The sequence below is a fragment of the Oratosquilla oratoria genome, chromosome 22 (genome assembly GCF_046742065.1).
Source record: "Oratosquilla oratoria isolate Oo_2021 chromosome 22, ASM4674206v1, whole genome shotgun sequence".
Lineage (NCBI taxonomy): Eukaryota > Metazoa > Arthropoda > Malacostraca > Stomatopoda > Squillidae > Oratosquilla > Oratosquilla oratoria.
In genome coordinates this window covers 57,000,371-57,024,999 of record NC_134798.1, presented here as the reverse complement: position 1 = coordinate 57,024,999, position 24,629 = coordinate 57,000,371, and the positions used below count along the sequence as shown (strand labels likewise).

Here is a 24,629-nt window from a genome sequence, read left to right as displayed (position 1 = left end):
TGTAAAACTCCCCGTATCTAAAGGTTACCCCCAATCGTCATTGAGGGGGTCTATTATGTCGTTGAAAAGTGTGCGTGCGTGTGTGTATTCACTTGGTCTTTGGATCACGTGTTGGATTCGTGATCGACAGTTATTTCCCTCCCGGAAGAGAGCTCAAAGCTCGTAGGTCCGATCTATGGGTTGCTATGACCTTACACACACACACACACACACACCCAACTCCCCGCCCACGAGAGTCAGAGTAACGACCCGAAGCGCAGTGGTACCGAAATAATTTCGGCCCTAGGCAGGATTCGAACCAAGTACTACGGGCACCACCCTGCTAGCAGTTCAGCGCTCTACCAACTGCGCCACCGAGTGTGTGTGTGTGTGTGTGTGTGTGTGTGTGTGCGCGCGTTTGTGTGTGTGTCAGTTGGGATAAAAGACAATAAATTGAGGCGTGGAATGACAATCATGCAGTCAGTCATGCAGACGGTCAGGCGTCGTCTCGGGACGATCGTCAAAAATAAAAATATTTCTTTTTTCTCACCAAAGACAGAAGTTGACCCACAGGGATTTGATCATATGATCCGGAGTATGCAACTCGAGTACATTCTTTCTCTCTCTCTCTCTTTCCATCTCGCTCTCCCTCTCCCTCTCTCTTTCTTTCCCTCTTTTTCATTCTCTATCTCTGTCTCTCTCTCTTTCTCTCCTCTCTTTTTTCATTCTCTATCTCTATCTCTCTTTTCCTCTCTCTCTCATTCTCTATCTCTCTCTTTTTTAATTCTCTATCTCTATTTCTCTTTTCCTCTCTCTTTCTCTCCCTCTCTCTTTTCATTCTCTATCTCTATCTCTCTTTCCCTCTCTCTTCCCCCTCTCTTTCTTTGGGTCTAGGGAAGAAAGGACAAACAGGAATTGAAGACAGACAGACAGAGTGGCAGCATCTTCTGTTGTTGGTATCAGGGCCCAAGAAGAAAGAAGAGAAATTCAGCTACTGCCTGTTCACCATTACTTTACACTTAAGCTCCGCCCACTCCTTTCCTTCCTCGCAGACGATTGGTCGTTCCTGTTCTCAAGGATAAACTCGAAAATCGTTATTCATTTCCGTTCATTTATAATACCTCATTTTCTCCAGATAATGTATTTATTGATATAATTTATATTTCTTTTATCTCTGTTCCTCTGTCGTTCACGGCCCTCTTGCAAGAAAATACAATTGTATAAACGCTGTCAAAATGGTGAAAATACATAGAAGACACAAAAAAGGTAAAGAGAGAGAGAGAGAAAGAGAGAGAGAGAGAGAGGTCTCCGCTTTCTGAGACATAACCAATCAGCCACCGACTACTGACGAAAAGGGGCGGGGCTTGAGTGCACGCCACAAATAGACAAAGGCTAATAATCACGTCAACAACCAACAGTGACGTCATCAACCTTAGAATGACGTCACAAGACACTTATAACGTCAATATCTAGCAAGCAACTAGGGGTCAGCTAGCAGGTAATGACGTTATAATTTAATGACGTCGCGAACCAGTGATGACGTAACTACCCAATGATAACGTCACTACCCAATGATAACATCACTACCCAGTGATGACGTCACGAACCAGTGATGACGTCATGAACTAGTGATTACGTCACGAACCAATGATTACGTCACGAATCAGTGATGACGTCGTGAACCCTTAATGACGTCACGAACCCTTAATGACGTCACGAACCCGTAATGACGTCACGAACCCGTAATGACGTCACCTACTAACAATGACGTCAGCACTCACCTGAAGCGATTCCGATGGTGGCTGCGATGATGAGGTGGGTCGTCTTGGCCGAGTCTGAGGCTGGCGCCGTCAGGGGGCGTGGCAGGGTGCGCACACCCCTCAGGCGCGTGCAGAGGGCCCGGCACATCGGGAGGACCACGGCAGGGCAGCAGATGTTCAACACAGCGGCCGTTCCGCGCGAGACACAAAGGCCAAGCTACACAGCGGCCAAGCGCGGGCGTTTGGAGCGGGCGGTGAGTCGTTTCGTCGACGAAGGCGCGAGGGAGGGGGAAAAGAAATTAGAAAAAATTATGTACGTGTTTATGTGTACGTGTAAATAAACACGTGTGTAATACGTACGTTCGTACGTGTATGCATACGTGTAAATAAACACGTGTGTAATATGTACGTACGTACGTGTATGCATACATGTGTATACAAACGCACGTGCATATACTGCATGTTGATATATCTTCACGTCCATGCATCATAGACAGTACATGCATGTATACAGCATATGCATACACGTATACACACAGAACCTAAATGCATTTGTGTATATAGAGTAGCGATACCAATACCAAATATCTACAAAAAAAAAGCTTCTAATACAACTATTTTGTGATTCGTATGGTTAGTTCAACTGAGCTCCATCAATACCTGTAGGCTAACACTTGTCTAACCATCTAGATATTCAATGAATTCAATTTCTCGAGATATTCTTATCAAGATGCTTATAGCATGTCAACATCAGTTTCTTTTGTCTGTGTTGCACTTTAGACATTTTATTCTAGTTATAGCTAGATGATTCTAAGTTTTCTATTTCTAATGACCAACCCCTTGTACATAACTACTTAACTTAGAAATTTAGTGTGTATGGATCTAGACATATTCGTAAATCCTAGAAATGTCTAACGACATCTAAGGTGAATTCTAAATATCACGTAGGTGCATTCTGTTTCTAATAACCAACCCCTTTTACATAACTAACTTAGAAATTTAGTGTGTAGGGATCTAAGCGTATACATAAATCCTAGAAACGTCTGACGACTTCTAAGATGAATTCCAAGTATCGCGTGGGGTCATTCTGTTTCTAATGACCAACCCATTCTACATAACTACCTAACTTAGAAACTTTGATCTGATTAGTCCCGGGCGATTTTATTCAGCTGAGGGAAGAGGGGGTTGGGATCCTGGGGTCAGGTCAAAGTTGGGGTTCTTCTGGACCAGCGTTTCTCTGAACTTTAGGGTTCCCCGGAACCCTAAGGTTCCGCAAAAGGTCCCTAAGGGTTCCGCGAGAATAAGTGAGATGGAGCTAATGCACTTTTGATTTTTTATTTGATTTCATATACGTAATCTAATCAAACACGCACGAAATATTCTTGGTTATTGTAATAATGTAATATAAACATCATCCTATCTAACCTAATATTACGATGGAAATAAAATGAGAAATATGTTTTTTTTTTTTTTTTTGCGCAGGGGTTCCTTGAGACATGCAATTTATTTTAAAGGTTACGCAAGGGTAACAAGGTTGAGAAACGCTGCCCTAGAGAGTTGCAAGTGCCCAACTTTGAAGAGTTGTAAGTCTTGGGAGTAACTTACGCCGAGCATAGTGCGGAGGTAGTAGAACTGAGGTTCCTTCTTGTACCTCAGGTAGGCCCAGCGGAAGACACCAGCCACCACACAGCACCAGACCAGCTGAAAAGACGAAAAGACAGACGTCAATGATCGAGTACTTCAGCATACGCGAGGTTTTACCCTAGGCTGGGATTAAAAACACACACACACACACATATACAGTATATATATATATTATACATATATATATATATATATATATATATATATATATATATATATATATACACATATATTCGTCTGGTGTGTGAGAATGAAGCCTGTACTGTCAACACAAGAAACCCACAGTCGGAGAAAATAAACTTCGAATAGAAGGAGATTCTATACTTCGGCTACCAACTGTAGCCCTCTTCAAATCACTTTAATGAAAGAAAAAGATCACGTGTTTTCAGTTGGTCGATTTTTTATTTAAGAGTAATAGTTGGACGTTTGGATAGACAGTGTTTAATTAGATCTACAGAAAGCATTTGACAAAACACACATAGATATACCAAAAGGATTTTCCCCGTTATAGGAAGGGTAGCCAAGTTCAAGCATACACCCATCCAACACCAACCTCACTCCTATCCAATAACCCCATCGTTGTCTTTCTGACCTTAACACCTCGTGGATGAAGGCCATCCCCGTTTCCCGCCACACTGCTCGGATCAGAGGGAATGCAGTGAGACACAGCATCTCCACAGCGAAGCCTAACAGTCGGGACTAGTTTACCTTCACTGCTTTATTACACAGCAATCTTCCTTCCCCATCACCCGCTCGAGAAATATACAAAGAAGATATGAAGAACACTCCCTTACAACGTGTCATTTCCTTATCCACAGATAAAAATTATCTTCCATTCATTCTTATCTTTTGCATGATCTCTTTCTTGCTCGACAGACATTCATCTTATACTTCATGGTGACATGCAGTCAGTATTGTAGAGTTTTTTTTTGGGGGGGGGAGGGGGTTGTCGCCCCTACAGAAACCAGAGCCATACATTATTCGTCAATCATAAAGTAAAATATCTAGTCATAAAGAAATTATGAGGTGCTTATGGATTACTATTGCCTTCCTTTATGATATACCATTGAACTTATAATGTATCACTTCTATGCCTTGACCTACTCCTTCTTTGATCCCCGTTTGATGGAGGGGAAGAAGAATACTACCACAGTGTTCCCATACATGCCATAGAAGGGAACTAAATGGAACGGAATTAGGAGATGACCCCACACCCAAACTCTGTATTTTTCTTCTAAAGAAATTCAAGACAAACGAGAGTCTAAGAGTAATTGAGTCACTGAAAAGGTGCCACACGAAAATGACTAAAATTTTTATTCATACAGGACTTAAAACGAGTTTGCTTGAAAGGACGAAAGAATTTATGGGGAAAAGATGAATGAGGACAATAGTGAAGGACAGGTCGTCTGGTTTGAGGGAGACTACCAGCGGTGTCCCTCAGGGTTCAGTGTAAGCACCACATACACACACGCACACGTACGCACACATGCACACGCACGCACACAAACACATATACACACGTAAGCGACCACCCCATATTATCACATGAACAACACAACACCAATGAGGCCGATTACGGTCTGTGTAACAGAACCCACTTCAACTGCTCCTCGTCGACCTCACTCTTCCTCCTCTCGTCTCTTCCCTCTCTCCTTTTCTCTCTTCCTTTCCTTCCTTCATCCCTCCCTCCCTCCCTCCCGTGTTGTTAATAAAATTCCTATTCTTCGAACAGAGCAAAGATCTGTTGTAGAAGTTCCTTGTAGGGGATATGCATTCAATCCAAGTATTTTTTATTTTTTTTATTAATCAAATTATATTTACGGAGTTGGAAGAGAAAACGCAGAACTCCCCTCCTCTCTCTTGGTATGTGTGTGTGTGTGTGTGTGTGTGTGTGTGTGTGTGTGTGTGTGTGTGTGTGTGTGTGTCAAAAGGAGCTTGTAGATGGAAGCTGGAACCAATGTCCTCGTTGCACCTATAGTGCGGATGCCCAGCTCACATGGTGAGCCTCAGTTTTTGGAACCAAATCCAAAAGTGACCGTCATCATGGGAAGCGCAATTTTTACGGGCATTCAGAAGACGCCAAATCGCATCATTTGACTTGTAGTGTATATATGCATATATATATATATATATATATATATATATATATATATATATATATATATATATATATATATATATATATATATATATATATATATATATATATATATATATATGTATGCAGAATGATCACTAAAAATACACGTGATCCAAAAAAATTCCTAGTGACCACAAAGGAAATCGGAAACAGTAATTCCCAAGCGCTTTCGTGTTATTTACATTTCAGGGGAATACCTGAAGATGTGCATATGTATATGCATATGTACACACACACACTCATATATATATATATATATATATATATATATATATGTGTGTGTGTGTGTGTGTGTGTGTGTGTGTGTGTGTGCGCGCGCGCATATGCACAGTATATGTAAGGAAGGTGGACGAAGAAGAAACGGCCTTAGGGTCTGAGTTTATTCCTGACTAGTTTCGCTGTGAAGAAACTTAATTCGAAACTGGTCAGGAACAACCTCGGACGACCCGTGTCTTCTTTACCCGCCGTCCTCAGCATGTACCAATTGGTCCCCACCCACGCCGTCCCTTAACCAAATATCAGTTTCACTTCTCTTTTTACAAATCACGAAACCATGCCTTCACTTTACGTAATGACTTTGTCCTGTGCTTTGATCTTGTGCTCTTTTTCCTATAGTGTAACCCCTCTACTCTCACTTCTACCCGACTTCCCACCCACCCACCTCATCCACTTTACCTCCCGATCCACCCGTCCGCCCGACATGCCTGTACCTGTCCGGCACTTAAGGCTTATTCATGGCTAAATCGTTAACTCCATAAGCCCGATAACCTCGCCCCCTGGGCGCCCAGAGCCATCACGCCATTAATCTGTGACATCCCCTCTGAGACGGGACCTCTTGGGGCGACGGTCGCTGGGCGGGCGAAGGCGCACCCAAGGGCGCTTGCGTCGTGCCAACTGCGGGGCGTTGGGGGCGACTGAGGGGCGCCATCGTCGCCCCTTTTTCTTCTTCCAAGAGCACAAAGGGTAACCTGACCTTGGAGGCGCTTGGGTCAAGAAGGGGTATGGGAGTGCATAGGGAAGGGTTGTTAGGAAAAGGGGTAAGAGCAGGTGGTGGGTTGGGTGGGATTGGGTTGGTTAAGGTGGGTTGGAACCATACAGGAATGCAAGAGGGTGCCTTACGTTATGATGTCCCTTCCTAAAATAATAAAATAAACAAAGAAATCGAAAATACACATTTCCCACAAAATAATAATAATAATAATTAATAAAAATATATATAAAATAAATATACACATAAAATAATACTAAATAACATATTAAACTAAAATAAAATAAAGAACAAAATATAATGAAATACTACAAACATATCTGAGTGAAATATAGAATATGAATCTTTTTTCAGTATCTATGCTGAGCGACAGCTTGGCATCCTGACAAATCGGCAGACAGGCTGGATGAATGAGTGGATGAACGAGTGGATGGATGAATGGATGAATGAGTGGATGGATGGATGAGTGAATGAATGAGTAGATGAATGAGTGGATGAATGGATGAGATGAATGAGTGGATGAATGAATGAATGGATGGATGGATGAGTGAATGAATGAGTAGATGGATGAATGAGCGGATGAATGGATGGATGAGTGAATTGATGAATGATTGGATGAATGAATGGATGAACGAGTGGATGAATAAATGGATCAGTGAATGAATGAATGAATGGACGAAAGAATGGATGAATGAGTGGATAAATGAATGAGCGGATGAATGAGTGACAGCCCGAGAGTGTATTCCCTGTTTCAGAGGCAGACCTTCCCCCCTCGAGCCGTCCGCATTTGCAGAAACCATCAAAGTCTTCGCTTCGTCCCACATTTTGGGCCCAGCAAAGCGAACTACCATACCTCCTCGTGTGTGTGTGTGTGTGTGTGTGTGTGTGTGTGTGTGTGTGTGTCTGTGTGTGACTGTGTCTGTGTGTGTCTGTGTGCGTCTGTGTCTGTGTGCGTCTATGTGTGTCTATGCCTGTGTGTGTGTCTCTGTGTGAGTGTGTGTCTGTGTGTGTGTGTGTCTGTGTGTGTGAGTGTGTGTCTGTGTGTTGTGTCTGTGTGATATGTCTGTGTGTTGTGTCTGTGTGATATGTCTGTGTGTTGTGTCTGTGTTGTGTCTGTGTGTTGTGTCTGTGTGTTGTGTCTGTGTTGTGTCTGTGTGTTGTGTCTGTGTGTTGTGTCTGTGTGTTGTGTCTGTGTGCTGTGTCTGTGTGCTGTGTCTGTGTGCTGTGTCTGTGTGTTGTGTCTGTGTGTTGTGTGTGTGTGTGTGTGTATCTGTGTGTGAGTGTGTGTGTGTGTGTCTGTGTGTGTGTGTCTGTGTGTGTGTGTGTGTGTCTGTGTGTGTGTGTCTGTGTGTGTGTGTGTATGTGTGTCTGTGTGTGTGTGTGTCTGTGTGTGTGTGTGTGTCTGTGTGTGTGTGTGTGTGTGTGTGTCTGTGTGTGTGTCTGTGTACAAGTGTGTGTGTGTGTGTATCCCTATTTATCAATCTTAAATTCACTTATGGTGTCCTGACTTATTTCTTGTAATTTGTTGCACAAAGTGACGAGTTTAACGCGGACATCTACACTTCTTAACATATTCGAATTAGTCTGACATCTAGTCTCTTCCTATGCCTTCTTGATCTTTCATGTGTAGAGGCGGCAAAAGCAAAAATGGCAAAAGGAAAACAGCATCAAGAGAGGAAGAGTTTTTCCTTTTTTTTTTTATTCCTGGCACGATGTGTCGCTTGTGGAATGAGCTTTATCAAGTACACTAGGATTAGGATTACGAACAAGTAGGTCATCAGAGCAACCGCTTCCGCGAGATCACTTTATGTGGGAGAGGAAGGAAAGTCTGTAGTTTGGGAAAATGAAAGGACGGTTGTGTACATAGGGGAACGTAAACAACAAATCTGTTATGAATATAATAACCCCCACAGGGACGTGAGAAGGAACTTGGTATGGGGACACTTGTCCACCCGTGCAGTGGGATTATGTCCGTCTACAACGGACGGAGGACATTTGCCCACTCTGCCGAAGGATGAAACCAAACTATTTGAGAAACGAGAGAAGCTAAGCAGGGGTAGGAAATCCCTAATTTTGTTGTTAGGCACCTTAACTTACACTCTCTGGAAAGACGCAGAGTGCGGGGTGATCTAATAGAGGTGTTCAAATGGATCAAAGGCTTAAACAAGGGTGATGCAAACAAGGTCATCATATCAAAACAGCAGGGCAGGACTCGAAGTAATGGTTATAAACTGGACAAATTTAGATTTAAAAAGGAAATAGGCAAGAATTTGTTTACTAATAGGGTGGTCGACGAATGGAATAAACTTAGTAACCATGTGGTAAGCGCTGAAACTATCAGTTGTTTTAAGAAACGATTAGACAACTTTATGGATGGGGATGACAGGTGGTGATGGATACAAAGCTGCCTAGTGTAGGCCTTATGGTCTCTTGCAGTCTCCTTCATTCTTATGTTCTTTATTATGGGATATAAGAGGAATACATAAAGCAACTTGGATGGAAGCAGCACAGGACCGAAGGGCATGGAGAGGATTACTGTTGGCGGACCAGAATCTACCTGAGGTTCAAGATCCAGCGGAGCGGGTGAGTGAATGGGCCATAAATGGCACAATACTGAACATGTCTTCGTTTTGTTCTGCAGTGTCTGAGCCCCGCGTGGTCGCTGTTCAGAAGCGTGTCGGTAATGAGGCCTTCCTTCTCACATGGCATTTCCTCTGACCTATTCTTTCTCCCCATAGTAACAGATCCTCCCTGGCACATATTTCCAAGGTCCTCTCTTCATGCTAAAGATAACTATCATATAGTTTATCTCTATTCGTTCTTCTAATGTGAGCAATTCCATTTTTCCTAATAGATATCTATTTCTAATAACATTTCATTTCACCCCCTAGATAATTATTTGTTTCTTTTATTCTTCAATTCTCCTCCACCTCTACTCCTCCATTCTCTACCCCATGTGACCTCGAATGCTTAAATCTCTCCATTTCCTTCAAGCCTCTCACCCACGTTCAACCCACTACCCCCATCACCCATTGTACGTCACATCACCCTACTTTTGCCTACATTTACTGTAAACTTTCCGCCTTCTACTCCTACACACTCTCCAAGTCTCCGCCATCAAATGCTTCATTTTATCCTTAAACGCAATGTCGTCCGCAAACAACAACTGGCTCGCTTCCCACTTCCTTCCACTCTCACAAATCAACTCTAAATCTCTACGTATCACCCCCGCAATTGCCTTCCTCACCATCTCATCCTTATACGAGAACACATTGAACAAGTATGGTGACATTACACAACCCTGACGTAGCCCCACCTCACCGCTTACTCTCTTCAATCACAATTTTTACACAGACTCTACTACTCACGTAAAAAAAAATTGAACCGTCCTCAACAGACTTACCCCTATCCCATACACCCGCGATCAATTCTATAACGTCTCTCTGTCAACCCTGTCCTATGCCTTCTCCAGATCAATGAAAACTCGAAAAACATGTTTATCTTTTGCCAAAAATATTTTGCATATGTCTTACTACAAAAACTTGATCTACACACTCTCTCCCTTTCCAAAACTCACACTACTCTTAACCAATTACTCCCTCTGTTTACCTACTAAATCTTTCAATTAACACCCTCCCATGCACCCTACCAACTACGCTTAACATATTGATCCCTATAAAACTATTACATTCATACTCATCTCTTTTTCACTTGTATAGTGGAACTAGACACGCATTCCTCCAGTCCCTAAGTACACTCCCTTCCCTAAGGCACACATTAAAAGATCTCACAAGCCAATCCAATATAGTCACGCCTCAGTTTGTCAGAAACTCCTCATGACAACTAACCCAGACGCCTTACAAACTTCCATTTCTTTTAATGCTCTTTGTATCTCCTCTTTTCATAAGACGCAATTGGAAGCGTGTAGGTTTCGCATCCTCTTAGAAATGGATTCGAGTCCCGCATTCCTCTCCGATTTCCCAGCAGTGACTGTCCCTCCAGCCTTAAAAGTCCCTAAATCGCATAATAGGGCAAAAATGACGACTTCGGCCGCAGTTAAACGCCTTCTGGCATAGACTCTTCACCTTATTCTAACACGGTGGCATACCTTACATACCTTCTTCAGGCTAATGCCGTTAAGCTATTCTAACCCAACAAGGACGAGGTCTCGAGGAAGAGTGTGTGACCTTAAACGATCGAAACCCTGTTCCGGAGGAGGAGTTGATCCTCCAACAAGGACGACTGCTTTGTCTAACGACAGACGATTTTATTCAGATTTTCGAAGAAGGGAACTTTTTGTCGTTGAAGGGTTGAAAAGTATTTATAGTAACCACCACTTCGATTGAGCTGTTGTCACGTAAAGTTCCATTGAAGGAACGACGACGACGCCGACGACAACGAAGACGACGACGACGACAACAACGACGACGTCGACGACGACGACAACAACGACGACGTCGACGACAACACCAACGGCGTCGACGACAGTGACAATGACGAATACGACACCGACGACAACGACAATGACGACGAATTCGACGACAATCCATTCGTCATACATTCACGAGACTTGACGTTAACCTCAGACGATTTCAATCAGTTCAGGAGAGCTGAAATGAGAGATTACCTGAACCCACGTGATCTCAAAACCCAAATCCACCAATAGCTCTGATTTTTCCTTCTTCTTTTTTGCTCTGGTCGAAACGGGGACGAATAAAATAGCCTGGCGACAGCCAGAACCGAAGGTATAAGTATCCTCAGGTATGTAAGGTTTCAGGTGTTGTCATGGCGTCTGTTGAATCCGACGAGCAATTTCTCTCGCCTCCCCTACCCACAATTACAAAGGGATTACAAAGGAGGAGCATGACGACAGGAGACCTTTTGGTCCATAACTAGGTCGGATGCGAAAATAATAATAATAAATGTAAAAAAAATATATATATATATATAATATAAATAATAACAAATAAAATAAATAAACGCATAGGTATAGTTAAATAATAAACAAACAGGTATTTTTTTTTTTCTTTTTTTAGTGGGGGTCCTCGCTCGCCGCCAACTATCCATATAAGGTCAACTGTCCTCCTTCCTTTCACTTGACCATAACGACCTGTTACATAACTCATCACGGTGTGACAGTCCCACCAGGATCTCGTACCATAACCGATGTCCGCCTCTTGCCCCAGCTACGCTCGCGAACCTCAGCGTCTGTGGTGCTTTGGATTTCGAAGTTGCTTCTTTAATTTGTTAGCCCAAGTTCGACTCCCCGGCTGTGCGAGCACATAGGGCAAAGGTGACTGCTGCGGCCGTAGTTAAGGCCATTTGATATTTGATAAAAATCTAGTTCCTTTACTAATTATGCACACACACACACACACACACACACACACACACACACACACACACACACTTGACGGCGCAGTGGTAGCCAAATAGAAATGAACAGATAGTATTCGATTATCAGATTCTGTCAGACAATTTTTCCCCTAAATGGCTCAAAAGCGAAAGTTTTTTTTCAAGAATGTTTGTGGTTTGCTTTCTTATCTAAATAATCGATTATTTGAGACTTCCGCACTTTCACAAAACACTTATGAATTCAACTATCACCACCATCACTACGACCGGATCTACCATGTGTACAACCTATGGCCACCATCGTTCTCAATCCAGGACACCTGTAATCAGCATCTCATCTTACACAACCTATGTACACCTACACCTATTGTCTTGGTAACCAGCCCATACACCTGCATGTATCACGACATTGAAACACCTGTCACCTACATACACCTGCATGTGTCACATGAAACACCTGTGTAATGTAATTTTTATACAAACACACCTGTTCTAAAACAACTCTTACAGCTGTAATTCATATTTCGAATGATATACCATTATACCACACAACACCTGTGCAACCTACCACAAGCCAACACCTATCCTCAACTCTGTATGGTGTACTGACTAAATGAGTTTTATTCAGTCGATATTTAGGTGTGCTATGGTGACATCCTTACGGCCCAGAGTTACGCAGCATTCGTTTAAGACCGAGGTAGAGAATCACAAAAAAAATAATGATAATAATAACAATAATAATAAATGAATAAAAATAGAAAATAATAAATAATATTGATAATAATATTAGAAGCGATGGCTTTCGCCTACAAACCGCTAAATCCAAACGCACACCAACACGCTTATTGTTGTCATTAGGGACTGTATCTAACCATCGCTTCTATCCTTGTGGGTAATCTCGTGCTTTGCAATTACCCTCTCTTGTATGCACACATAACCACATCTGCAATCGTATACCACACACCTGTGCAAACTATTCCACAACACCTGTACAAACTACTCCACAACATCTGTGCAACCTATCATACAACACCCAGGTAAACTACCCCACAACACCTGTGCAACCTGCCACACAGCACCTGCATCCCTACAACACACAACACCTGCGCAACCTGCAACACAACACCTGCGTAACCTACCAGACAACACCTGCATCCCTATAACACACAACACCCGTGCAACCTACCACACAACCCCTGCGCAACCTATCATACAACACCCGTGCAACCTGCCACACAACACCTGCGCAACCTACCACACAACACCTGTGCATCCCTACGACATACAACACTTGTGCAACCTGCCACAAAACACCTGCGGAACCTGCCACAAAACACCTGTGCAACCTGCCACACAACACCTGCGCAACCTGCCCTTCGCCGGTCCCTCCGTCGACGCCCACCTCGTCTCCCCGGCGCCACCTGAACGGCACCTCCAGCCGTAACACCTCTGGCATACCAATGAGCCCGGCCACCACCGGACCATACCACCATCCCATACCACCATACCACATCGCCCACTCAACCACCCAGTGCTACCACTCAGGGATCCTAACTCAACAGATACCAATTTCCAGACAGAAAATGAATAAATGGATAAATAAATGAATAAATAAACAAAAGGATTGATGAATAAATTAGGGAACATTAGTGTGGTGCTAACCGGTTTCAAAATAGATGATCACACACACACACACACACACAATATATTATATATATTATATATATATATATATATATATATATATATATACATAAATGTGTTGGTGTGGGTGTATGAGTGTGTGCGCATATAAATATATATATATATATATATATATATGTGTGTGTGTGTGTGTGTGTGTGTGTGTGTGTGTACATGTCTATTTGTATATCATAATGTACATAACGATAGGTATATTTCACATACATTTATGTACACACACACAAGTACACACACGCAGACACACACATACACACACAGTCGGGAGTGTAAACGAATTTCGACGTGAAAGAATGCAAGATATTGGAAATTCGGTGTAAGCAAGAACAGGTAGTGACATAATTATGAAAGCAAACGAAGAGACTTGGAAGTAATAGTTATGGAAAATTTGCCTTCACAAACACATATCAAAAGGATCACTGGCGAAACTTATGATCTACTGAAGAACATAAGAGTAGCATTCCCCTTGGTGGACAAAAACATGACGTAGAAAATTATCGAGAATCTAATCCGCCCTACACCGAAATATGCTGCAATGTTAAGGTCGCCACACAGAAAGAAAAATATAAACATGATAGAGAAAAATTCAGAAAAAAGTGAATGAAATATTCCCAAGTCTTGCCATACGAAGAGAGACTGAATATTCTGGGATTGCCAACGTTGAAGGAAAGAAGAGAGGCGATCCAGTGACATTGCTCAGAGGCATGAAAGGCGTGGACATACTTGATAACGATGTCCCCTTAACATGGGACCAAAGGAAAAACAGAGGCCATGAAATAAATAAATAATAATAACAATAATAATGATAATAATAACAAATACTAGATGCCTGAGGGACATTAGAAAATTACATTTTTTCTTCCAGAATAATTCATGGAATAGTTTGGATGAAGGAATAGCACAGTCAAATAACGTGGTCAGCATTGATAATAGGGAATCCAAGGACGGGACTCTACGAGCATAGCTGTTATCTTCTACTATGAGATAAACACACACGCACACCTAGACACGGTGTGTGTGTTCGTGCGTGTGTTTGATGACTGCTACCAAGTTATCAATGTAGGACATTGCAATCATTCTTCCGACTACTGTCAAGCCATTCCATTCACGTGACTAATCTTATCTGGTTGTCCCTAGGCGATTTCATTCAACTTTAAGCTTTGGCCTGAAATCCTGTCGAGGTCGCCACTGAGTTGGACAGGGTCAACTCCTTTGATATTATGACGCACTTGACAAACTTCTCTCTGGTTGGCGCCAAACGATTTTATTCAGCTGAGAGGCGGGGCCACGCATTAAGGTTCTAATTCCGACAGGACATACTTCACCTCTTCCTTCTCCTCCTCTTCTTCTTCTTCTAAGGTAAGAGCCCTACATGTGCAGCTGAACGAGACGTACCTGAGGAATTCTACTTTGACCATCGGCAGACGATTTCATTCGGCTAAACAGGGAGTTCGTAATGGGAAAGGTAGTTTGCAGTCTCGATTCGCTTACTGAAGAGAAGCAACAGACGATTTTATTCAGATTTGAAGGACACACACACACCCACACCCACACACAAATGTTAACTCTTTTTCTCCCTCCTTCCCTTCCTTCCTCCCTCCATCTCTCTTCCTTCCCCTCCAAAGAAGAAGAAGAATAAATCTAGAGTTAATTAGCATGACATGATCGCAACCCTAGTTAACGGATTAATTCTGACAGGATTAACCCTCTGATGCCGATGTGCACTCTCCATTTGAACAAAATTGTCTGGCGACATACCATCACCTGCTTATGCTACCAACCTGAAAGGTGTGTGTGTGTGTGTGTGTGTGTGTGTGTGTGTGTGTGTGTGCGGGGGGGGGGAAGGGGGGGTAATATGGACCCACGTACCCCAAATACCACAACATCTGATACCATGTCATACGCGGCCCTCTGAATACCAAGTATGTCACCCCCTCTAATCCTCAGTCCACGTTAAGTAATGTCACAGTGACCTTCATATGCATACAAAAGAATGAGGACTTCCCATTCTCCATCAACCCTTTTATCTATCTATTTATTTATTTATTTATTTTTTATTTTTTGCCGATTATTAGAACTAGTGCAGCGTTTTCCAGGCTTTTCCAACCCTAAGGGTACTCCTGTAGTCAAGTCTAAGCAGTCCAGCATTTTCTAACATCTTATTACTAGAAGGAATGTGTATGTAAGCATCACTTCCTAGCACATACTAGAATTGATTTCAGCACCCCAGGTTAGGAACCGGAGAGAGAGAGAGAGAGAGAGAGAGAGAGAGAGAGAGAGAGAGAGAGAGAGAGAGAGAGAGAGAGAGAGAGAGAGAGAGAGAGAAAGGAGGGGGGTCCATATTTTTCGACTGGTACCTGCAAATTGCTTGGTACTGCCTCCCTCTCCCCACCTCCCCCTCCCCTCACCCAAATTCCTTAACTTCCTGTTCTCCCCCCTTCCTCCTTCCCTCCCCTCCCTCCCAAAGTGCCTTTTTTCTCCCCCTTCCCTCCCCCCCACCCAAATTCCTTTCCTCCTTGTTCTTCCACATCCTCCCTACCCCTCCACCTCTTCTTCCACTCCTCATTCCCTTCTCTCCTCTTCCTCCCCATCTCCCATTTCCTTTCTCCCCTCTTCACCCATCCTAAGCACCCTTCCCCCATCTCCCTACTCCCTATCAACTCCCCCTAATCGTTCCCCTTTCTCCCCAACTCCCTTTTTCGTCCCTAAAAATATTCTACTTCACCTCCCCCTAACTCCAGGTGCTCGCCGCTCAAGCGGTGCACCTACATTCCTACACCTAACATGCACCTCCCCCTTCCCCCCTCCCCCCTCCCCCAATAAGCCTGGCACCTCTGTTAACACCTGCTCGTCCTGCAACCTGCTCAACCTATCACACGTAACACCTGCGCACCTGTTTCGCATTTCTTCGACACCTGTTCGGTACACCAGGTGCTGGTACTACACCTCGACAACCTCATTTCTCCATCATGCACAGGTGGATATCCTGGTGACCTTTTGGATCATGGAGAGGCAAAGAGGAAGAAGAGGAGGAGGAGGAGAAGGGGAGGAAGAGGAGGAAGAGAAGAAGGGGAGGAGGAAGAGGAGGAGGAGGAGGAAGAGGAAGAGAAGGTGGAGGAAGAGGAAGAGAAGGAAGAGAAGGTGGAGGAAGAGGAAGAGGAGGAAGAGAAAGAGGAGGAAGGGGAGGAGGAGGAAGAGAAAGAAGAGAGGGAGAAGGAGGAAGAGAAGGAAGAGGGGAAGGAGGAGGAAGAGGAGAAGGAGGAGGAAGAGGAGAAGGAGGAGGAGGAAGAGGAGAAGGAGGAAGGGAAGAAGGAAAAGGAGGAGTAGGCGTCTGCCTTGTGGTCCTCATGAGTTTCATGCGATGACCTTGGCAAGAAGTTCTGAGCCTGCGACGACGGCAGTAATAAGAAGGCGGAGAAAGTTGTTTCTATTGCACTCGCAGTCATTACGTTAAAGAGAATCTTCTAACATCAACAAGGAATGTATACATACACACATACACACACACACAATTATATTATATATATATATATATATATATATATATATATATATATATATATATATATATATATATATATATATATAACGTAGAAACCACTGTTGGAGTAGAAAAGACTGGAAACGGGGAATCTATATATTTCGATTGCAAACTGCAATCCTCTTCAGTAGATATATTATATATATATATATATATATATATATATATATATATATATATATATATATATATATATATATATATGAAAACTAAAACCACATTTAGAGTAGAAAAAAACAAAATAAATAAAAACGGGGAGTCTATATATTTCGACCGTACGCGAAAGTCCTCTTCAGTGACTCACCGCTTCGCATTTTTTTTTCTTCGACCGTGGTTTCAGCTTGGATTTACATATATATATATATATATATATATATATATGTGTGTGTGTGTGTGTGTGTGTGTGTGTGTGTGTGTGTGTGTGTGTGTGTGTGTGTGTGTAGTTAGAGCTGCGCTTCCATGGCCTTCCAGTCACCCTATACCAGTATCGTATTTCAGTGTTATTTCATAGAAACTACGATGGAACTGATAGAACACTGGTTTCTGGATTCCTTCACAACCACAAGAACCATTCCAACAGCAGACGCCTCATAGAGTCCGTCCCAGCATAACAACCTTACCAAGATGGATGAAGATATATTGGTGAGGTACAGCGTTTGCATCGTGTCTAATAATCGTATTCCAGGTTTAACTTCACTTAGATTGTCATTCAGATTCTCAATCTATGACGCAAAGGTGATTTGACATTTGGAGGTTCGGGAAAATGAAAGATTGTTTACCGAAGTCGTTTCTGCTCAAAACCAAGTCGGTTATGTCGTGATGGCGTGACAGGGGATTCAACCTCTTGCTATTTGTCTCGTCTGAGCTTTTAATGCGTTTTGATATGTTTTGTCTTGCTGGTCCCCCCCAGACGATTTCAGCCGGATGAAGTAAAGTCTTGATACGGGCAAAATGGCGAAGGTTTTGGTCTACATACCTGTGTGTGTGTGTGTGTGTGTTTGTGTGTGTGTGTGTGTATTCACCTTGGTCTTTGGATCACGTGTTGGACTCGTGATCGACAGCTATTTCCCTCCCGGAAGAGAGCTCAGAGCTCGTATGACCGATCTATGGGTAATGCTATGACCTTACACACACACATACACACACACACCCAACTCCCCGTCCACGAGAGTCAGAGTAACGACCCGAAGCGCAGCGATACCGAAACAATTTTGGCCCTGGGCAGGATTCGAGCTGGGTACTGCGAGCACCACCGTACTTGGCAGTCCAGTGCTCTGCCAACCGTGCCACCGAGTCGTGTGTGTGTGTGTGTGTGTGGTGTCTTTTCTATTTCATTCTGATTTATTTTATTCTGTTCATTATTATTACTTGATATTATCTTTTATCTTATTCGTTTATTCTATATTCTAATTAACACTACTTTCTTCCACATGACATGGGCGATCTTCTAAAAAATAAAGATTAAATTACAGAATAAAAACAAAGATAAAACAGATAAATAAAAAAATTAATGACCTCTCGGGTCTCCATGGGAGATTCACACACACACAGAAAAAAAAAAAAAAAAAAAAAAAAAAAAAAAAAAAAAAAAAAATCTCTGCGTCTTATCGTACGGCATTTGTCAGCTGCCACACCTACTGCCCTACAACACCTCCGTCCCTCTTCTTAGCACCTGCTCACCTTATCGCATCTAATGACTTCACCTCTTCACAACAGTAAGAAAAAAAAAAATCTCTTAATGACATTCCTCTCTCTCCCTGCGTGTGGATGTGTGTGTGTGCATGTGTGTGTGGATTGTGTGCGTGCGTGTGATTCACAGTGGTCTTAGATCACGCGTTGGACTCGTGATCGACAGCTACTACCCTCCCGGAAGAGAGCTCAGAGCTCATATATGACCGATCTATGGATAATGCTGTGACCTTACACGCGCGCACACACACACACACACACACACACACAGACAACTCCCCAACCACGATAGTTGGAGTAACGACTCGAAGCGCAGCGATACTGAAATTATTTCAGCCGTGATCTCTACCAACTGCGCCACGAGTGTGTGTGTGTGTGTGTGTGTGTGTGTGTGTGCGCGCGTTTGCCTAAGCGTTAACCTAATTGTAATAGAGGAAAAGATCTACGATTTATTTGTGAGGTCCCGTCACTCTTTCTCCAATAATTACCACATCTTGTTTTGACTCCGCTTAAGGTTAGCTTTGGCTACATTAACTTCTAAGGTGTCCCAGGAAATGTTGTTTTTTCATAGAAATATTTATTTCTCGTCATCCTCCATTTTCATTATTATCATTACTATTGTCATTGTTATTGTCATTATTATCATCATTATTGTTATCATTACTATTATAATTATTACGATATCATAATTACTATTATCATTATTATCATCATTATTATTACTATTATAAGTATTACGATATAATTACTATTATCATCACCATTATTATTATTAATTATCATTACTATTACAATTATTACGAGGTGCCAAGAGGAGGGTAGAGGGTGGATGGGAATGAAGTGTATTAGGGATGCAATGAGTGGGTATGGTTTTTATGCCTTTGTTTTTGGCTACCTCCCTTGTAAGAGGGAAAAAGCCTTTGGTGTATGTATTTACGATATCATATTACTATTATGATTATTATTATTATTATTATTGCCACATTATTTGTCTACCATGATCTCTCAACTCTCTTCCGTCCTAACCTATAAGATAATTTATCTAAGCGTTATCTACACCCTTTAATCTCCTGAACAATACTATCAAGTCACATCTTCCTCTACTTATTTTCAATGCAAGCCCAGTTCATTCCTCTCCTCGTAATTATATTCGCCAGATTAGGAACCAATCAGCTCGTTCCTCTTTGCATTCTTTCAATTTTGCTTATACCCACTGCTGCATACTCAAGTCTAGGTCGGATGAAACCCTTTATGTTTTATCTAATTTTCTTATCAATGTGATGGAAAGCGATTTCTATGCTCGTCATTAGTATAATGCTTCACCCACGATTTTGTGGGTATGGTTGTAAATTGACAGGGTATCTGTGACCTATACTCCTAGAAAATTATTTTCCTTTACTTCTGTGTGCGTGCGTGTGTGTGTGTGTGTGTGTGTGTGTGTGTGTGTGTGTGTGTGTGTGTGTGTGTGTGTGTGTGATTCACCATGGTCTTGGATCACGTGTTGGACTCGTCATCGACAGCTATTTCCCTCCCGGAAGAGAGCTCAGAGCTCATATATGACCGATCTATGGGTAATGCCGTGACCTTACATGCACACACACACACCCAACTCCCCGCCCACGAGAGTTGGAGTAACGACTCGCAGCGCAGCGATACTGAAATTATTTAAACCCTGGGTGGGATTCGAACCCGGACCGCCGTAGTGGCGGCCGCGAATGCTACCACTTCGTGTGTGTGTGTGTGTGTGTGTGTAATTCTTCTTTCTTTTACCTGCCTATTTTTCCCTCGGGGGTGTGTGTGGGGGTGGGGGGGTTAGCCTATACAAACTTCATACCTAACGAGCAAAGACCAATCTCCTCGCGGCATCAATAGTACATTGCACACTGTCCCTATGGAAGGACCTGTGTGAATTCCCCCAAATCCTTCCCACTGACGACCCTCGTCCACACACACTACCTTCAATGTCCACCAAGTCCCTCTCACATGAATATAAACACCCATATGTATTCGCACCCTAATATGCATATCAGTGTCATAGTTCCTTATGCAGAGACGATTGTATAAAGTGTCTCTCCTCTCCTTTATCTCTCACTTCCTCCATCTCTTTCTTTATTTACCTTTCTTCTGATCCTGATTTTTTCCTTGCCTTGTCTCTCCCCAACTTCCGATCTTTAAACCGTCTTCTGTGGATATTCTATTTCCTGTAGCAATTCTGCCTATTCCATGGGTAATTTTTTCTCTTCCATGGGTTAACATGTTGGAGATACACACTGTGTGTGTGTGTATATATATATATATATTACCGCCATTGACGGCGTATGTCAATCAAATAATTCCGACAATCGCCCCCGGACTCGAACCGGGGCCCTGCGTCACGCTAGGCCAAAGATCTACTGACTGAGCTAAAGGAGCTCTAAAATTTTCCAACTTGGGAGTTGATCTAACTCCCGAAGGACTAAGTCGACTGCTATCTGCCGTCCTAACTTAATTTTACGGATAACTAAGCCTAACTAATAGCTAGTGGTTAAGCTGGTACGAATGCCTGATGGACTTTCATCGTAGTAATACCTGAATAGAATCGCTTAACCACTAGCTATTAGTTGGGTTTAGTTCTCCGTCCGGGAGCGACTGTCGGAATTAATATATATATATATATATATATATATATATATATATATATATATATATATATATATATATATATATACATATATATAAAACTGGTACATACAACACTTACAAAAACAATAATAGTATTAACTATTATAATCTCCCCATCCATACCCGACACTCTTCATTTTCTCCGCCTTCCCACCTCCTTTTATAACCCAATGTCCTTAAATCCCTCGTAGGTGGTCACCTGCCCCCACGGCTTCCATGTAATCCCACAGTGCAGCCCTTTGCTCCTTCCTACGTGCTAACGCCCTCTATGTCATCCAAATCCTCCTCCTCTTACTCCTTCCTCACTCTTGGTGTTTTAGGTCCTTCGGACAGACGAGATTGTTTGCATGGATTGACGCACAGGTAAAGTAGTTTCCATAACAACCGAATCGTACGTCTTTACCTCCCTTCTATGCCTTCGCACTCTCCAAAGACGCTTTACAAAAGCTTTATACAGCAAAAAAATAAGATAAAATAATGAATAGATAAATAAATACAAATGATAATAATAATAATAATAATAATAATAATAAATAATAATAAATGAATAAATACATAAATAAAATCAATAACCGTTGGTGATCCATGACGTCATGTCGCCGTCAAAGAGTGTGTCGATTTCTTGGACAAGACAAAACGTTTGTGATGGAAACGACTCAATGGCTCGCCGATTCTGACAAAATCCAAAACACGGGGATGACAAAATCTCCCTTGTATGCGACCAACCCATGTCATTAACCTATCCTAGAGCCCCCCCCCCACCACCACCACCACATACTCTCTTAGGTCAACGCTCCATTGCACACTCACACACCAAGTCTCTCAGACTAACGCTATCTTGATGATGGTGATGATCATGATGATGTTTATTTGGGAATAAATCAAATACATCAAATACAGATAATGAAAAGAACATATAGTTCGAAATTACAATTACAATTGCCCAGGATAACACAAAAAACATGTCAGTTTATTTCCACTGTGGTCCTCATTAGACTGTTACTATACACTAAGTTACACAGACAGCACCAGAAACAGTCATGACTGATACCAATCAGTACACATATTACACATAAATATTATTGCAGATTTACTAATACTACTAAAATGTTCGTATCTTGGCCTTCACTGTAACCCTTCCTTCCTTTCTTCCTATATATTCAGTCTCTGCCCCTCAACACAGAAAGCAAATATTATACAGACAGTTGTTGAAACTTTGTCGCATACTAGCATCAACACTTTCAGGAAACCTGCCCTACCTTACCAATATATATATATTCACACAGATCATACGTAAAGAACGCTGTCTATATAGTTTTAGGCATTTTACATAGTTTTAGCCATTTTATTTATACTTGAGACAAAATAGTACTTTTTCTTCCAAAGCTTGTCAAAAGTTTGTTTAAAGTTCGTATTGCATACTTTACTTAGCATTGCATAGCAAGATATATTTTTAATCAAAATTAATTTATTTTGCTACTGTATTCTATTTTACATTGATAAATCCCCAATATTGTAGTTATTAAACAAACATGCTTTTCACACACTTTCAACAAAAGTTTGCTAAAAATACAATTGATTTCTGGGGTTGAGGGTAGGGTGGGAGGCGTCTCCAACTTTCTTCCTTTTCCTTCCTCGTTTGATTGTCCTTCAATTCCTCCTACACACTCAACCTCTACCCTCCCAATCGACCACCCACAAGGAGGACCCAGGCCCGTCCCTAAAGGGGCTGGGATTTACTGACAGCAGACCTGTCGCTGAGACATAACATACCTCGGCCTGCGTGATATGAAGTCACTCTGCGCAGGCTGGCCGTCTACGCCGCGCAAATGTCGCGCGCGTTTTATGGGGTTCTATTGCTGTGAGGGCCAAATAGTGACTGTTCTTGTGAAGGGTGTGATTGTCGGGTGATATGGTGTCAGTAAGATTTTCTCGTATTTTATATATCTATAACTTATTTAATCTCGTTTTAATTTTGATGACTTTGTCTTATTTTCATTTAATTTTTCAGTTTAATTTTCTTTTTTTCTCAATTTATATAATGTTTTGTCTATTTATAATTTATTTAATCTACTTCTACTTTTAATTTCTTTATTTTTCTATTTGATGTTTTCAATCTAATTTTTTTAATTTTCGTTTTTCTGAATTTATTCTTTATCAAATCAAAATTTTCAAAATTTAGTCTTATTTTTAATCTAATTATTTACAATTATTTTAATATAATTTAATCCAATTCATTTATTCATCTATTTATTCATTTATATGTTGTTTATTTTTTTATTATGGCTGTCCTCGACCGCTAATTCAGAGATACGAGTTCGAATCCCGACCAGGGCTGAAAATTTTCAGCATCGCTGGACCAGGAGCCGGCACCCGGCACTCCAACTCTGGTGGGCAAGGAGTTTGGTGTGTGTGCGTGTGTAAGGTCATAGTATTACCCATAGGTCAGGCCACATATGAGCTCTGAGCTCTCATCCTGGAGGGCAACAGCTGCCGATCAGGTGTCCAACACGTGATCCAAGACCATGATGAACCATATATACACACACACACACGCACGGAGAAAGCATGGTACCCAGCGGACCACCCCATTTGCCAAACAAGAAAGCACAGCCAATGATAACAACGCACAACGGGCAAAGGTGACCTAGCATGGCCTTGATGTAGCAAGGTCATCCATTGAATCGTTTTCTGTAGAATACGCGCACCATAAGTAAATTTCTGTATTAATAATTGTCACCCCGCTGGAACTTGCATTATGGAAATATATCTTTATTAATACTTTTATGTCCCACATATCAATATGTAAATATCTATAAATGTTAGTATTATTATTCCATAATGTCTAAATTGTAATACGTAAACCAAATTATTTGCGGTGCTCCTAAATATGTATTATGTCCTTGCATAAAAAAAATTCCACAGCCAAGACATCGGCTTAAATCACCTATACTCTCATTACATTTCCAATAAACAAGTCCCGAGAGAATTGGAGTTTACTTCATTCCATCCTTCCTCTCGGGGAAGTGTACACTTCATCAACTGTAGTAACATACCACTATACTGACGACCCAACTCTATCTTCTGTCTAACCTTCACAGACTTCGAAGGAAATCATCACACCGAAGCAGAGTACAAAGTTCTTATGAATGGTAAAGCTAAAATGCACGC

At 41.9% G+C, this 24,629-nt stretch overlaps 1 protein-coding gene across 3 annotated transcripts in view; it reads right to left on the bottom strand.

Moving 5' to 3' along the window:
• Positions 1–24,629, bottom strand: part of LOC143037607 (NADPH oxidase 4-like) — a 199,052-nt gene that overhangs the window by 38,660 nt on the left and 135,763 nt on the right. For all 3 annotated transcript variants that reach the window (XM_076206091.1, XM_076206094.1, XM_076206093.1), the window contains 2 exons: positions 3,345–3,440; positions 1,761–1,956 (listed from right to left, as the gene is read on the bottom strand). In XM_076206091.1, the coding sequence (XP_076062206.1) occupies positions 1,761–1,956; positions 3,345–3,440 (292 nt within the window). The remainder of the gene's footprint in view (positions 1–1,760; positions 1,957–3,344; positions 3,441–24,629) is intronic.